At 46.8% G+C, this 17,646-nt stretch overlaps 1 protein-coding gene across 1 annotated transcript; it reads left to right on the top strand.

Moving 5' to 3' along the window:
- Positions 1–606: 606 nt before the first annotated feature.
- Positions 607–8,950, top strand: RBM15 (RNA binding motif protein 15). Its single transcript, XM_084611530.1, has one exon. The coding sequence runs from the start codon at positions 1,553–1,555 to the stop codon at positions 4,442–4,444; it is 2,892 nt and encodes a 963-aa protein (XP_084467656.1). The 5' UTR covers positions 607–1,552; the 3' UTR covers positions 4,445–8,950.
- The last annotated feature ends 8,696 nt before the right edge of the window (positions 8,951–17,646 follow it).

Here is a 17,646-nt window from a genome sequence, read left to right as displayed (position 1 = left end):
TCCTGAGCTCTCCCCGGATCGCTGGGCCCGCTCCTGAGCTCTCCCCTCCCCCGGATCACCGGGCCCGCTCCTGAGCTCTCCCCTCCCCCGGATCACCGGGCCCGCTCCTGAGCTCTCCCCTCCCCCGGATCACCGGGCCCGATCCTGAGCTCTCCCCTCCCCCGGATCACCGGGCCCGATCCTGAGCTCTCCCCGGATCACCGGGCCCGATCCTGAGCTCTCCCCTCCCCCGGATCACCGGGCCCGATCCTGAGCTCTCCCCGGATCACCGGGCCCGCTCCTGAGCTCTCCCCTCCCCCGGATCACCGGGCCCGATCCTGAGCTCTCCCCTCCCCCGGATCACCGGGCCCGCTCCTGAGCTCTCCCCGGATCACCGGGCCCGCTCCTGAGCTCTCCCCGGATCACCGGGCCCGCTTCTGAGCTCTCCCCTCCCCCGGATCACCGGGCCCGCTCCTGAGCTCTCCCCGGATCACCGGGCCCGATCCTGAGCTCTCCCCGGATCACCGGGCCCGATCCTGAGCTCTCCCCGGCTCGGGAACGTTTTCGAAATTTTGACTTTTCGTCTGATTGGGGGAAAAACGTGAAAATCTCGAACCGGGCCCGGGGCTGGGGGTAGGAGGCAGACACCCAGTTCCCGCCCCGCCCCGCCCCGCTCCAGCGCCGGCAGCGGGCATGAGGCGGCCGGCAGGGCAGGGCAGGGCCGGGCACAGCAAGCAACACGTGCGTGCGCTCCCCTTCCTGACTGCCAGCCCCAGCGTGACTGACATCTCCCACAGCCTATCCGTGGGGCGGGCTAGTCTTTTCCATCCAATCAGATGGCGAGGGAAGATTTCAACCGACCAATGATGACCTTGGGGCGGGACAAGCTGCGACCCGCGCTGAGCCGGGAGAGACGTGGACTGCATCCTACCATATCGCTAGGGAAAGGCTTCCCGTGACCAATGAGAGCGGGGGGGGGCGGGATCACGGTGGCTCGCGACGAAACGTTAAGATTGAAGGAACCCTCATCTAATTAAATGTTAAGGGTGAAGGGTCTCTGACCAATGGGAAATGGCGGGGCGGGATGTCGGTGGCACAAGTAGAACCGTTAGCAATGTCAGATAGCTCCACCAATCATAGAAAAGAGACTCTGCCACCTGACCGAGGCGCGTGAAAGAGTCGGGCAGCGAGAGCGCGAGAACCGTTAGGATTGACAGATACACGGTCTAATCAGAACGCTGCGATTCCACAGCTGTCCAATAAGAGCCTTCGAGGTGGGCCGTCCGCCAGGGAGCCCCGAGAGCGCGAGAATCGGCGATGAGAGACAGACCTCCCCGCCAATCACCACCTCAGCGTGCTGCGGCAGGGTGGGCCTTCCGCTGGCGAACCTTGGGAACGCCCGGGCCGCTGATCGCTGACAGACTCACTCTCCAATGAGGGGGGCGGGTGATGATTTAACTGCCCAATGGGGGCGAGGTGGGCGGGGCCCATTTCCGCGGCGGGGTCCAAGATGGCGGCGGGTGTGTGAGCGCGGCGGTTAGTCAGGGAACCCGTCCCGGAGCTGCTTGCCGCCATGAAGGGCAAGGAGCGCTCCCCGGCCAAGGCCAAACGGTCCCGGGGCGGCGGCGGCGGCGAGGACTCGGCCTCCTCCTCGTCTTCGGCCCGGGCCGAGCGCAGCAGCAAGAAGCCCGGCGGCTCCGGCGCGGGCGGCAGCAACGGGGGGAAAGCGGCGGGCGGCTCCGGCGAGAGCAGCAGCAGCAGCCGGCGGGGCCTGCACCTGGACAAGGCCAGCCGGGGCGGCAGCCGCGAGTACGAGTCGGGGGCGGCGGCGGCGGCCAGCTCCGGCGGCGGCCGCCACGGCTACAGCGGCGGCAAGAACGCGGAGTCGTCCCGCAGCGGCGGCGGCGGCGGCCGGGGCGGCGGGGGTGAGTCCCGGGCGCCGCCGGCCCCCTCCTCCTCCTCGTCGGAGGCGGCCGGGGCGGGCGGCGGGAGCGGCGAGTACAAGACGCTGAAGATCAGCGAGCTGGGCTCGGCGCTGAGCGACGAGGCGGTGGAGGACGGGCTTTTCCACGAGTTCAAGCGCTTCGGCGACGTGAGCGTCAAGATCAGCCGCCTCCCGCCGGGCACCGGCGCCAGCGACGAGCGGGTGGCTTTCGTCAACTTCCGCCGGCCGGAGGACGCCCGCGCCGCCAAGCACGCCCGCGGCCGCCTGGTGCTCTACGACCGGCCGCTCAAGATCGAAGCCGTCTACGTCGGGGGCAGCAGCCGGCGCCGCAGCAGCCGCTCCCCGGCCCTGCTGGACAAGGATTCCCATTCGCCCTACGGGGCCGCGGCCGTGGGCGTGGCGGCGGCCGCGGCCGCCGCTGTCAGGCACCCCCCGGCCGGAGCCACCCAGAGGGCGCTGTCGCCGGCGGGTGGAGGAGGGGGCCTGGGCTACAGGGACTACCGGCTACAGCAACTCGCTCTGGGCCGCCTGCCCCCGCCACCTCCCCTGCCTCGGGAGCTGGAGAGGGAGCGGGACTACGGGGCTTTCTATGATACCCGTGTGCGGCCAGCCTATGGGCTGGAGCGAGTGGCTGGAGTGGCAGCGGCTGGGGGCTTCCGAGGAGGAGGGGGAGGTGCTGGCGTTGCTGGCGAGGAGGAGATCAGTCCTGAGGATGATCAGAGAGCCAACCGCACTTTGTTCCTGGGCAACCTGGACATCACGGTGAGCGAGTCGGACCTGCGCCGGGCCTTTGACCGCTTCGGGGTCATCACAGAAGTGGACATCAAGCGTCCGGGTCGTGGCCAGACCAGCACCTATGGCTTCCTCAAATTTGAGAATCTGGACATGGCACACCGGGCCAAGCTAGCCATGTCTGGAAAGGTGCTGCTGCGCAACCCTATCAAAATTGGTTATGGCAAAGCCACTCCTACCACCAGGCTTTGGGTGGGTGGCCTTGGGCCCTGGGTGCCACTGGCCGCTCTGGCGAGGGAGTTTGACCGTTTTGGCACCATTCGCACTATTGACTATCGTAAAGGTGACTCATGGGCTTACATCCAGTATGAGAGCCTGGACGCAGCACAGGCCGCTTGTGCCCATATGCGTGGCTTCCCTTTGGGTGGGCCAGACCGGCGCCTCCGAGTGGACTTTGCTGACACTGAGCATCGCTACCAGCAACCCTACTTGCAGCCGCTAACCCTACCACCGCCTGCCCACTATGAGCTAGTAGCAGAGGCAGCTGCCTTTGGGGCTCACCGTGGAGCTCCCCCAGACCCACTTCGGGGGGCACGGGACAGGACACCACCACTGCTCTATAGAGACCGCGACAGAGATCTCTATCCTGAGGCAGAGTGGGTGCCACCACCACCTCCTGTACGGGACAGGAGCAATCGAGCAGCTGCCTACGACCCACTGGAAAGTCTGGAGCGCCGGCGGGATGGCTGGTCCCTGGAGCGGGACCGAGGAGAGAGGGAGCTGGGCGGTGGCAGCAGCAGCAGGGACCAACCCAGGAAGCGAAGATTGGCAGAGGACGGTGGCCGGCACTTAGACCGCTCTCCAGATAGCGAGCGTTCATCTGTGTCCCGTAAGCGACATTGTTTGGCCACGGCCTCTCCCCAAGATCGCAGTCCTGATCTTGGTGGGAGCAGGGAGCGCTACGCTAGCGACACAGAACGCTTATCCTCCCGTTTGCTCCTGCTGGAGCGGCCGTCACCTGTCCGGGAGCCACGCAGGGGCAGTCTTGAAAGAGGTCCGAATGAAAAGCGTGACCGCAAAAACTCTGCTGAAAGAGAGAGGAAGCACCGCACCTCCACAGCAGCTGCTGCCCAGGAATGCAAGAGCCCAGCCAAAAAGGACGAGCGTACCACGGAAGGGGGCAGTGGTGGAGGGTCCCGGCTTAAACCTCCACCCCAGAAGCAGCAGCAGCAAGATGGAACGTCACAGGCTGGCGGGTCCCCCAAACTATGCCTGGCTTGGCAGGGGATGCTCCTGTTGAAGAATAGCAACTTCCCGTCCAACATGCACCTGCTTCAGGGGGACCTCAGTGTAGCTAGCAGCCTCCTGGTGGAGGGAGCAACTGGTGGTAAAGTAGCCCAGCTTAAGATCACCCAGCGTCTCCGCCTGGACCAGCCCAAGCTGGATGAGGTCACCCGTCGTATTAAAGTGGCAGGGCCCAATGGTTATGCCATCCTCTTGGCTGTGCCTGGCACCTCGGACAACCGCTCCTCATCTGGGGCCAGTGATGCTGCCACCACCTCCACACAGAGGCCGCTCAGGAACCTCGTGTCCTATCTAAAGCAAAAGCAGGCTGCCGGAGTGATCAGCCTCCCTGTGGGGGGCAACAAAGACAAGGAGAACAGCGGGGTCCTGCACGCCTTCCCACCCTGCGACTTCTCCCAGCAGTTCCTGGACTCCACAGCCAAGGCCCTGGCCAAATCAGAGGACGACTATCTGGTCATGATCATTGTCCGTGGTGCATCCTAAAGCCCTTGTGTTTTCTGTACCCAACCCTGCCTATTTCTCCTCCACACAGCCCTTCCAGTGTGTGCCAGGTGCTATGGGATACAGCCTTAGCAAGCCCCACAATTATTTTTAATTAGATCTTTATTTGTAGCCAATTTTCCCCGCCTGTTTTTCTGTAACTACATTTTTCTATAGTTAGAAGCCAAGGAGGTTTAGCCTTTAGCCTGAGTAGGATATTTTGAGGATCCCTTATCAGTGAGGGTAGCAGGGAGGTTAAGCCTGCTTCAACTAAAAATGAAAAATTCCCACTTTTTTTTAATTTTAACTTTTGTTCTTTTTTCATTTGATTTTTTTTTTTAAAAAAGCAGGTTTAAAAACTCCTCTAGAATTACAAACTTAAAAGACCAGATTTAAAGCACTAAGTCGTTTAAACAGACCAGATAGTGGACTGGCATCGACTCATTCTGAGTCTTTGAAATTCTGGGAAGGCCTTAGACCAGTAGCCCTAAGTTAAATAAGTCCTTTATCAGGAACCTGAATGGTTTCACTTTGAGTTGACTGACTCAAGGTTGATTTCTTTTAGGTGACTAGCACCTCATCTTGTGGTACACTGGAGCTCGAACATTGAATTCCTTAGTAGGTATTGATTTGAGGATTTCAGCCAGTCCACAGAAATGCATGCCCAGAAGGTGTGCTTTTAACAGGCGTGTTCCTGCTGTTCTGAGTTCCATTGTATCCCATATGTGCACTTTGGGTTTGTAGCAGTAACAGCATTTTGGTAAATAGGTGAGGACTTTGTCACAAACCTTGAATGTCTTGTACTTACTATTGTATGCAAGAAACAAGTAGGTGCTTTAAGAACAGCTAATCATTTGATGGGTTTTTGTTGTTGTTTTTACTGCCTTTTTCAGAGTTGCAGGTACAGTGGATTCCACAATGCAGACTCCAAACAAGTATACTTTTTCAGAGAGGGCTTTTAATTCTGTGAAAATTAAACTATGTAAAGTTCTCATCACCATTTTATCTCTTTGTTAATAGAAAGAAACTGCTGTCTGTCTTCTGAGGACTTCTTTTAGATACTGTACAGTGGGCCTTACGTGAGGTTTCATAGTCATAGGGACTGCAGTGTTTTTTATCATCTTGGCAGAATATTAAAAATTCTCCAAAATGTTGAAAAAGCAGTTCACCTTGTTCAGCCAACCTAGTTCATTTCATTTTTCTCTATGCTTTTTTCCCTTATTATCATGATAAAACCTAGAAAAAAAACAGATATCAAAACATTTTAAAGCCCCCAACTTAGCTAGTCCCCAAATGAAGTGTAAATATGAATATACTTATTTACACTGTACAAACCTCTTTGTAGAAACAAGAACATGATCTTTCACTTTTTTTGCCTAGGTTTATACTATGGTTTTTGAAATGTGGCTGTGTAAAAGTGACAGTCTTCTTACTCAGACCCTGTAGTGTGTTCATTGTTCTCTACTGACTAAAACTAGTTTTAGCTACTCCTTACTTTTTTCTAGACTAAAATTACAAACCTCATTTAATACTCCAGGACTTCTGGATTGTCCTTCAGCATGAACGTAATAGGCTTATAGAAGGCAGAATGCAGCTGTTTGTCTTGCTATTAACAATGAAAACTGTTATATTTTTGGAAATGGCACCAATTACATAAAGGATGCTCCATATGTTTTAGGTAATACAGCATATTCACCACTTGTGATAAACAATGTTTGATTTAGCAGGTGTCTATGTTGCATATTATCATGTAATTCATCACAGATGCTGTGTTGCCTATTTCACTGTATTTTAAGCATTTGTTGCATTTACAGTGAGTTTCCTCATTGTATTTGTGATACAGGAGGAAGTTAGAATCACTTTAAAGTACTGGGCTAATTACTCTTAGGGTTTTAAAGATCACCTATCCAACTTTACCACTGGGAATTCAAAAATGTAAAATACTAGCAGTAAGCTTGTTTGTATTCAATATTTAAACTTGCCAAGAGCAGTGTTTGTTACTGTCAGATGCAACAAAACACCTGTTAGTGTGTGTGGGGGGGTTGTTTTTGTTTTTTAAAGAAACCAACAAAACTTGGGGTCAAAGTACACTTATCAGCAAATCTCTGACAACTAACACTTAGGGAAGTCCTCCCAGGAAAGAGCAATCTAGATGCACTGTCCTTTTTCCTTGAAAATTATGCAGTCATGTTTGTTATCTCTGGCCTCTGAGCTTGAGATGTGCTATACTGAATATTAATATGGATTAGACAAGACTGTACTTCAAACTCCAGGTTTCTTGGTTTCTTATTTAATGAGGTATCTGCTTCTGTTAAATCTGATTTATTTGCTGTTCTGTTTTGCAAACAAGGATTTGAACACCCTTTATGGATACATAAAGTCAAAACAAGTAACTGGCAACATTTTGACCCAGCACTTAGCCACAGGCTGCATCGATTCTAATACAGCTCTTTTGGCTGTATTTTCCCTTATGCTATAGAAGCGCACAGCATTGGAGTAACTGTCCACTTAAACCTCCTTTGCCAGGGCTGATTGCTAGCAGAAGTCCAAATTTAATGCCACTTCTGTATAGAGCAGAACAGATGTAGCAGAGTTACATTTTCTGGTTATATTTGTCATTATGTGGCTCTAGTAAGAGCTCAGTATCTCTTCTAATGCTGTGTGCAGCTGATGTTCCTATATTTCATTAGTTACAATGTACTGAATTAGCGTGGAAAAGGGATGTCCCTTTCCTGAATCATCATTTCATAGTGTGCTTTATGCTTTGGGGAAAGAACCTCAAGTGACTCATACTTTTGTTAATATTTGCGATTTTTACAAATCGCAAACTTTATACAACTCTCTTGGCTGTTAGCCAACGGCTTTGTTTGCTTGAATCTAGTGTACAGTCTGTTTGCTGGCAGCTGTGGTGTGAATCTCAAGGCTACCTCAAACTATTGCAAGGTATAGACTCCTGTGGTTTAGACAGTGATGTCACCCTTGCAAGGATCGCAGAGGAGAGACGAGAAGTACACGCAACACAGACAAATAGGTCTTAAACCTTTTTAAAGAAGTATGAGTTCAGTTAGAGGTCTCTTCTTGCCAATAGTGGTTGAAGGTATTTTGGAGGCAGCCTCCTATGGAGGGCAGAGAAGAGAGAACACAAGTTCTTTGCGTAGCTTAAGGAACCATCTAGCTGATGTTAGCTGTGGTGTGTAGGGCCTTGAGTATTAGTGGGGAGTGGAGAACAAAATGGGGGGGTGAGGGTCTAAAGATTTCTGAGGTTTTGAGTGAAGGCTGCTGGGGACATCCTTTCCCAATTCAGTGTTGACAGCAGTGCTTATCGGGAGCCTGCTAAGAGCCTGCTATGAAAAGAAGCCAGACTTGAAGAAATCATTGCCATGTAACTAGAGGATTTGGGATTCTTTCCCCCTGCCTCCCATTCTTAATGACTTTCTACAAATAAAAACCAAGGACAGTGACTCCAATGAATCATTAAACTTGATATAAAAGTAGTCATTGTGTAGACTTAAGCAAAGCAAACCGTATCGTTTTGAAAATGTTAAATGAATTTAATTCCATGCAGTTCGAATTGTATGAAAATGATGGATTAGAAATACTACTTGAATAGTAACATCTTAAGTTTTGTTTATTAGGTGGCATCCTTGATTTGACCTCTTTGCTACAATAATGGAGTTGCATCCTGCTGTTGGAATTATACAGCAAAATGAGAAGATATCAACTTGTAACACTACATTTCATGTTTTTGTTGAGAAGTTGCCCTCAGGAAATGTCCTTTGAGGAAAATCAAGTGAATTATAAACCATTCAGTTGGTTTTCCTCATGGCTGATTTTTGACATGTTGCGTTACCTGTTAGAAACCTGTTGAATATCTTCAATCCTGTATATCTTCAATCCTGTAAACCTGGTTTAACAGCAGTCCAAAAAACCTGCACTACTTGTTATGCATCTATACATAGAAAGTGACTTCATTTCAAGGTTTTGTGCCGGTGGGTGGTATTGGTGCTTTTCCAAGTCCAAGTAGAATACTTAGAAAGGCCTTGTAGTTCTTTATGTTCATATGTATAGTGTGGGGAGGGGAAAACCTGTTGTTGTTTCAGTACAAATGTTTACCTTTTCTTTCCTCCTGCAAGCAAAGCTGGCGGACTGTGGAAGATAACATGGGATTCCAAGCTCTAATGGACCTTTGCGAAGACAAATTGTTGCTCGTGTGGAATTTACATGGGCCTCTTGGTGGAAGAAAGCTTATCTGTTTAGTATTTGTGCATTTTACTAAAATGGCAGCTTAAAAAAAAAAAGTTGTGTATCTGCTATTGTGATGCCAATGCCCGTGTTTTAAAGTGGAAAAATGACCTCTTTGCTTTGTGCTGTGTACACAAGATTTCTGGAAAAGTAAAGGAATACCCTTTTTATGGCTCACACAGCTTAAAAGTAGCTGTCACTCAAACATGCGCTCACAGTTGAGCTGATTTTGTTTCATTCTAAATAAATTGTTTCTTTTGAGGAAAATGTTTTTCTGCCTGGAAGTGAATTGACGACAAACCTTTGACCCCTTTGTTTGCAGCTAAGGGGTACTTGCTGCTGCTGCTCAGTTGTTGATCTGATAGTTGTGGGTCTTGAGCAAGAAGCAGGGAGACCATCACTTTCATATTGACCAGCCTGTTGTATCAGATCTGAAGAATCTAGTTCATTGTGTTGCTGTGGCACCTCCCTTTGATTGCAATGAAGGGGGTCATTTGCTGCTAACTCCTCATCTTTACGAGGAAACGGTGCTGATGCGGGCATGCAAGAAGCAGGGAAAACACCATAAAAGCCTCAGAACAGTGTGCAAGTCTGGGGCTTCGCTGGTTTGAAGAGCTGGAGTTCCTGAATTTTAAGTTTCTGATTTATTTTGTTCACCCAACTTGTTTGGCTTTAGTTTTGATTTTTTTTTTTTAATTTGAAGAAAAAGTTTGAAATTGCTTTGAATCATGCACGTAAACCTTTGCACCAAATTGCCAAAAGAAAAGAAAAATGAGTCTCATTAAAAAGTGTTAAATGTTAATAAAACCTTTCCTGACACACTTTGAGGAGCTCCTCCATCTCCAGGGGCTTGTCACCAGAGTTATGCAGTGATGGGTTTAGTTCTGAATGGATGAAGAATTCCAGAGAGCTAGCGTTTGTAATTAAAACGTTTGCATTGGTATCAGTGCCTTATTTTGGCCGGTTTTGAAGCAAATGTTCCACACGCCTTGGATGTGCATGCACCCTGATCGTTTCATAGGTACGGCTGCACGTTTGCTTGCAGTCACCTCAGTTTGTAGTACAGATTGAGAGGAAAAGCACCTTTGAAAAAATTGTATGCTGTAGTTCCTGCATTATCCTGTACGGGGGCTCCTGAGCTTTGGAAGGCTGTTCCAGTACAGGAGTACAACTCCGTGTTTGCTGCAGGAGACTTCGGGGCATTTGACAACACCAGAGCTCAAGAGGAAGCTAACACTGCTGCATCGTTGGCTTCAGAAACCTCTCGTGTTATATTTGCCAGTCTTTGTTAGAATTAACTAGTCGCTGTGTGACATGCAGATGAAGACACCTTGAGATGCGAGCTTGCTCTGGTTGCCTTGAAATCGTAATCTACTGTGGATAAAGAACCCTAGTCCTGTCCTTCATCCATGCAGGATGATTGCTAGGCAACAGGTCCTTATCAACAAAGGATGCCATGATTTTGTTCTGCAAGGTGTCCGTTCCCGTGGCAAACAGCTGTATAAATCTCTTATAAACAGGTAAGGGGGTTTTAAAGGTCAAACTGAATTGTGATTTATAGGGAGAAGGTTTTATTGATTTAAGTGGCTTTTTTTTGTTGTTTTTGTTTATCCTCCACCCCTGAGGATACCTACTAATTTTTACTAACGTGTTCACTCCAGATCAAAGAGCCATGACCACCAATCTTTGGGGACTGGACTGTACTCTTCAGTACCACTCAATGCTACTTTTTAGTTTGGTCCTGGGAGTTCATGTTAAAGGCTGCAAAGCACCTCTAGCAACTGGAGGTGCAAGACACTGGTCTCATGAATAAAACCTCCAGTTTTCTGGCAGCGTAGTGTATGTCTACACCTCAAAAATAAAACCTGTGGCAATGAGTTTTGGAGCCCAGGTCTGCAGACTGGGGCTTTTGCTACAGGGCTAAAAATAGCAGCGTGGCTGTTTCTGTTTAACCTAGAGCTTGGCCTCTGAAGCCTGGTGGGGGTGATGGGTTTCAGTGTCCGAGGGGGGATGTGCATGCCCTGTAGTGTGAACCCAGGTCTGTAGACCCAAGCTCTGAGACTTGCTATCATGGGTCTTTTTTTGCAGCATAGACCTACCTCTTATCCTTCACCTAATGCTTGAATGAAAACACTAACTTAACCCACAGTGCTACTTAATTTGTGTGCATCGGGGTGGGAAATATTCCTGCTTAGGGCCCCCAATGGGCTAACGCTGGCATGGGGAGTGTGTGTTTGTGTATATTGGTACACTGACGACTGGCCAGTGGTTCAACAAAGATGCTCCTCTGTTTGTGGTATGCTGGTGTAAGTGTAGGATTAAGCTGCATAACCCAAATGGTCTGGAGCTGTTCTAGATATGTAATAACTAGAAAACTCCAACTTCATATGGAGCTTGTGTATTCATCGTAGTCCGAAATAAGACATTTTTACTCAGTGTTTGTTCTCCCACCTTGCTCAGATATGCCATCTAAATCTTAAATTTGGTACAATAATTTTAATTCCATTTATAAAAGGTATGTTGACCGTGGGCCTGTAGTAGTACTATGAATCAGAGGTGTGATTGAACATTTTCAGCATTGACATGCCTGGATTATCAATCCCAGACAGGGTGATGGAGTTTTATTCATATAATCCAAATAATTGGGACATCTTCAAGAAGATGGATAATGGAGACAGGCAATCTGGGTGGGTGGATCAGCGATCTGGCATTTACTGTCAGATTTTGATGTCCTTTTGATGTGAGAAGCTGGAACTTCAACTTCCTGCAAACGCAATGTGATGCCCCTGGAGGCTAATCCATAAGAGGTCTCTAGCTGTATTCAACATCAGTATGAATCTCCTTAATTAAGAGATTATTTCTCCTCTCCCTGTATTATCAGATACTTATACCCCAGTGATTTTAATTAGTGTTGGCGTGTGGCGCAGGATGATTCTCTAATGGCAGTTCTGTAATAGTGAGTTATTTCTTCACAGGATTGTTCAGCCCCTCTGGATTGGTTAGAGGGACGCCTTAACGTGCCAGGTAACTTCACACTTTTGTTAAAATTAATAATTTTAAAGGTTAACAGTGCTTATTCGTTGAATTAATTTGGCTAGTGGAACTTCAGGTAAACAAGTTTAATGGGAAAATGGATTTATAAGATGAACCATTTAACTGCACTGCCGTGTAAACTGATTCTAGCCAAACAAGAGGAGAATTGGCTATTTGAATTCACACCCATGTTTCTTTGGAACTGTGCTCTTTATCTGCTGCAGCTGTGTTGTAAATAAGTTTAAAAAAAAAAAAAAGTTCAGTCTGCTCTTAAACCTGAACAGCTGCTAACGTTCACAGTAAGATTTGTGTAACACTTAACGCTATACAACTAACATTTTATTGCAAAATGGCAAGAAATTAGATCTTGGAGAGACACTGTCCCAGAGAACTGAAAAAAACCGTATGTACAGTGGTTTTCAGACTGTGAGTAGTTTGGACAAATATTTTGAGAAGACAGGAATGTTTTAGGCCGACTACATCGTAACTGAAGGAGTCTGCCAGGCATTCACTTGAACTGTGTTATTGCTCACTTGATAAGATACTATTCAGCTCTCACTCCAGTAAACCATAAACCAAAGAGGATCTAATCTAACTTCATTTTGAGCATAAAGGAGTCTTTCCATTGACTATTTTAATGGGAGCTTGGGCCCTGTACGAGGGACCTGAGATGTTTGGATATTAATTGATGTCGTTCTGATTAAGTCAGGGCATCTCAAGCAGGAACAGAGAACTAATTATATGGGAAACAGTCTGGATTCCTTTCGCTGGCTAGTCCTTGTATTGCCTCCAGTGAAGTGCTTACCCAAGTGATATGTTACTTAAATCCAAAAAATAAACTTGACTGGAGAATCAGTTACATTCATGTTAGTTTTACATCCTGAACTGAAGATCAGTCTGGCTTCAGATTTTAACTTTGGTTCAGAGTTGCTGCATTCTCAGTGTGATTCTTTGACTATTTAATGATGATGACTAAAGTATCTAGCATGTAGGCAGCATTATCTAAATTAATACTAAGAGATACATGTGCTGTCCTGTTCAGGGCAGTATCTCTGCAGCACGTGACAATGATGTCTAGTCTTGGAAGCAACCTTGTATTGGTTATTTCCTTGTGGGTTCTGCAGTGTGCAACAAATAAGCTTTTAGGTATTTCATGTTTAGGCTGCACCTTCTTTCTAATCTCCAGGTCACACATTTGAATCACATCAAACCTAGACATGACTACCCTAAATTGTTCTACTTCTTGACTAGATTTAGGGTGCCAGGTGGACCTCTGGTGTGTGAAACACCTATCCTTCCATGGCCTAGTGCTTCCAAAAGCTATTGTGAAGATCTGGATTTGATAGTGCTTCTTGACTCCTAAGTCCTCATACAATGGGCTATTGTATTGTGGGTGGTGATGAGGTCTCTAGCTCATTGTGGCCGAGGAATTGCTCTTTGTCAGTTATTTAAACTTAGCCCAGGTCAGCATATGTGAAATGAGTCTTCATTCAGTGCTATGAACTCCTTGTCAATTTCAGTGGAGAAGGAATTGAAAATGAACTTTCCTTTTGGCCCTAAAAGATCACCACTTTGTCAGGGTTGAGGCACGTTGGTGGGGCAATGTAAGGAAGCTAACGTGTTTCCTGAACTGCCACTCTTGCGTGGATGAATGAAAGACTTCATTCTCTGTGTCTGTCAATCCCATATATGTTCATCAACACTAAAATTCATTTGAAATGAGGATGGATGTATCAGCATGCTTCCTAACTGTCAAATATTTCTTAATAAATGCCTTTTGGTCTTTCATTTCAAACTGAACTAGACTAGAAGGGCCTGGCATGACCAGGAAGCTACCCTGACTGCACTGTGCTGATTCCACACACATACGGCTTTTCTAGATATAGCTTTCTAAAACACATGAAAGCAGTTGGCTCTAGAATGTTACTGAACTCTAGCATCTAAAACTAGATCCTCTATATCCATGGGGATTTTCCCAGTTGCAGCTGTTCTTTGCCCACAGCTTCATCTCATTGCCTCAACAATACTTGGACTGGATGGATTTCCCCCCCTCTTTGGGGGGGGGGCACTCAGTGACCCTGGGAAGAAGTTGCTATTGAGCAACATAGATGCTCTTCTTTGTCTCTCTTAGCCCAGGCTGTGATCCTAGTTCCTGCTGGCCCAGATGAAAAAATAGTCTAGGGCAGTGATACTCACTCCTCAGTGGTTCAGGAGCCAAATTAGTGATCAGCATTACCCAAAAGCACCATAGTAGTATGAATTCATTATTTCATTTACTATGGTACTATGTATTCATATTTAAACAGTATGTCAGGAAATATCGTGTGTGTGTGTGTGTATTCTCACTGCAAAATGACTGACCGAGTATTATCATCTTATCAACTACAGTCGGTTAATAACATAGTAAAAGCTGCAAAGAGCCACAGGAGACCCATTAAAGAGTTACTTGCAGCTCGCAAGCCTCAGTCTGAGTATCACTGGTGTAAAGGTAAAATTTTCAAAAGTGCCTAAGTGACTCAGGAGGCGGCCTCAATCCACCTTACATCGGGGCTTTGGCTCCTGAGGCACTTAGATGCTTTTGAAAACTTTACCCATAGATTAGACAGAATTTTTTGCCTTCCATGTATTACACCAATAGTTCACCAACTAGTTCAGAATAATGTGAACCTTTTAAACCCTAGACTTTAACCTAAGTGAAAACTCCTGGGCGGGACTTTCAGAAGTACTCTGTTGGCCGAGTTCTGTTCCCACTGAGGTCAATGGCAAAACTCCCTCTGACTTCTGTGGAAATAGAGTTAAGCCAACACCGAGCACTCTTGAAAAGCTCGCCTCCGGTTTTCTCGGGTTTTCAAGCATGCTGTAAACTACAGAGTTTTGTTTTTTAAAAGAAAAGCTTTCCCATTTTCGCTCTGCAGAACTTTGTTGGGGAAACTTTTTTCCTCATCTAAACCAATAGTGAACACAGATGCACATTCATGTTGTTTAGAGACTGTTGTTCCTAGAGCTCTGAGTATTCCTGTTATCAGTGCTTGTGTATGGGGACAAATCAAGTCACAACCATACAAAGCATTTGCCAAACTGAGGAGGGGAAAACCATCCTGCTTCCCAGTGCCTGCATGATGGGAAGCCATATTGTCACATCTTTTCCTGAGTGTGTGTTGATTATTTTTCACATCATGTTATTCTCAATTAGGGCACAAGTAAGCAGCAACTTAAGGGGTGTAGTTATGCCAAGTACTCAACTTTGGGGGTCTTGGTGTGTACCTTAAATCAGCCAAAAAAAGTGTGGGTGTCCAATGTAGCCGCTAAAAAGCATGAGTTCTTATTAAAAAGTTGTAAAACTTTAAATATGCTTTTTATTTCCCATAACTAATACTCACTATACATGCTTTACATTTTGAAACTGTACAAATATTTATTCTCACAGTATCCCTATAGGCAGTGAATAGCATTAGCCCCATTTAGTACATAGGGAAATGGAGGTAAAGTGGTGATGTAACTTGCTTAAGGTCACAGGTGGCCAGTGGCAGAGCTACGATTGAAGTGAGGAGTCCTTGTGCTCAAACTGGTTGGCCATGATGCCGTCAACTTTTTAAATGTTAAGTGGGTTTTAATTCTTCAGTTGGCTTGGGAATTTGTCACTTAGGCCTTGTCTACACAGGGGATTGACTGGAATAAGCTGTTCTGAAATAGCTCCCCATGTGGACACACTCTTCTGGAGTAAGTCACTTGATGCTGGACTAATCACTGTGCTTATTCCACAATAAATATTCCAGTCAATTTCCGTGCATAGACAAGGCCTTAGCTTAGCAAGCAGTTAGCAGCTGACATTGACAACATATGGTCTTATTTCAGAGTAGCAGCCATGTTAGTTTGTATTCACAAAGAGAAAAGGAGGACTCGTGGCACCTTAGAGACTAACCAATTTATTTGAGCATGAGCTTTCGTGAGCTACAGCTCACTGTGAGCTGTAGCTCACGAAAGCTCATGCTCAAATAAATTGGTTAGTCTCTAAGGTGCCACGAGTCCTCCTTTTCTTTATATGGTCTTATGTTTGGCTGTTATCTAAATTCTTTTGGTTGAAAAGGTTGCTGTAAAAACTATAAGGCAGGGATAAGACTTGTTTTGTGTACCTTGGAGTTGTCTAAAGCTATATTTTAAACCTTTACCTTGACTTTTGATGATCCAATGTAGGTTTCCACAGATATGGAAGTAGGAACTGAAACCTCGCCACTGAGATCCAGAGTACTAACAGATTTACAATGATTTCTGCTTTTGTGGAGACAGGTACTGGATCTTCAGATACATAAGGTAAGGATTTAAAATACTGTATAAACTCTTATTTTAACTTTTTTGCAAATGTGACCTCCTTTTTCTACAGAACAAATCAAAAAAGCCACCAAGATGAGAGAGTTTTTTAATTTTTTTTAATCTTGGCTGTTCACCATGACTAAGGTTTTAGATTTGTCACTGCATTTTTATCAAAAATCAGAGTAGTCACAATAAATTTAGTAAAAGTCAAGGATTTTGTGCTGATTGATTAAAAAATTCTGTGACAAATGAAATTCAGCTGTACCTTGCTATAATCATAGGCCAGCATCCTTCTCCTCTGCTCCTGCCTCCTTGCCATGACCACCCACAGCAGCACCCTCTGCCCTGGCACTAAACACTAATCCTGGCATGGTGAAAGGGGACGGCCTGAATGGGAGGGGAGGTTGTGCTGGAGAGAGAGTGAGCCTGACCACACTCGCCCCAGATGACAGCAGCTCTTGTCCCATGGGTCTGGGTCTGGGAGTTGAGTGTGAGCCCGACCTGTATTCACTCACTCCAGGCGTGAGCAGCAGTGAGTGTTGCTGCAACTCTGTATCAGGCCACAGTGCCACTCACTCAAATATCTGGCCATACCCCTGCTGTGCGGTGAGTGTGGGGCTGGCTTACTCTCTGACACTACCTCCCCTCTGGGCCAATGGGGTGTGACCTACCTAGAGCCTTCCCACATTGAAATCATTGAGAAACAAAGAAGTTACGGTATCCATGACATTCTCACCCCTCTGACAAATCTTTAAGCATGACCTATGAAATCAATAGGGTCTTAGTCCAGCTTCGACAGGTGTCCATATAACAAACTACAACCACATTTGACACTAAATAGCCCTAACTGGCCCTCACTGGCAATTTCAGCAGCAAGGGCAAGGATTTCAGTGGGCAATGATGATGAGCTCTCCTTTCACACTTCGAGATGGCCCCTTTGGGTCAGGAGTGAGGTGCAAGCAGCCAAGGAGGTATAAGGGAACTCACAGTATCTCGGCCTGGTCACTGGGTCAGTAGCATCTAGAGCTGTCTAACAGGAATTCTTCCTGAGCACTACGTTTTCTTTCACAGTAAAATGGCCCATTAGACTCCATGATAAGGAAACTTTTTTTTTTTTTTTTTTTACTATAACTTGCAAAATGGGTTATAGTCACACAGTGGTTAAATTGGCTGGGATCTATTTTAATTATTTATGGCACATTTGAGTACCCCAAAACCCATAGTAATTCTTATTCAGGAGAATAATACTGTGACTATTCCATTGGACAAATCCTGAGTTCATATTTTGATCACTCTTTCCAAATCCTGTGCTGATGAAAAATACCAACTAAGTCTTCCCCTTTGGACCTTTTTTTGAGGAGGAGCTTGGATCTAATAGAACTAGGCTTTTCAGTGAAGGCTAAGGGAACTCCTTCCATTGACATTAAAGGAAGTAAGCACTCAACTCAATTAGGCACCTTTGAATATCCCAGGCTGAAGGAATCATTTATCATCCCAGTGAGTCTTGTTGCCATTCTGAGTCTGGTTGTACCTTAGGATGTGGTATTTATCCTTTTGGTCTTTCACTTCACCATCTCCCAAAAACTGCTCTTAGACAGATCCTCAAGTATAGGAACAAC

This window comes from Lepidochelys olivacea (genome assembly GCF_965140295.1).
Source record: "Lepidochelys olivacea isolate rLepOli2 genome assembly, chromosome: 21".
Lineage (NCBI taxonomy): Eukaryota > Metazoa > Chordata > Testudines > Cheloniidae > Lepidochelys > Lepidochelys olivacea.
The sequence above is the reverse complement of the archived record's forward strand: the minus strand, read 5'-3'. Positions and strand labels throughout refer to the sequence as shown.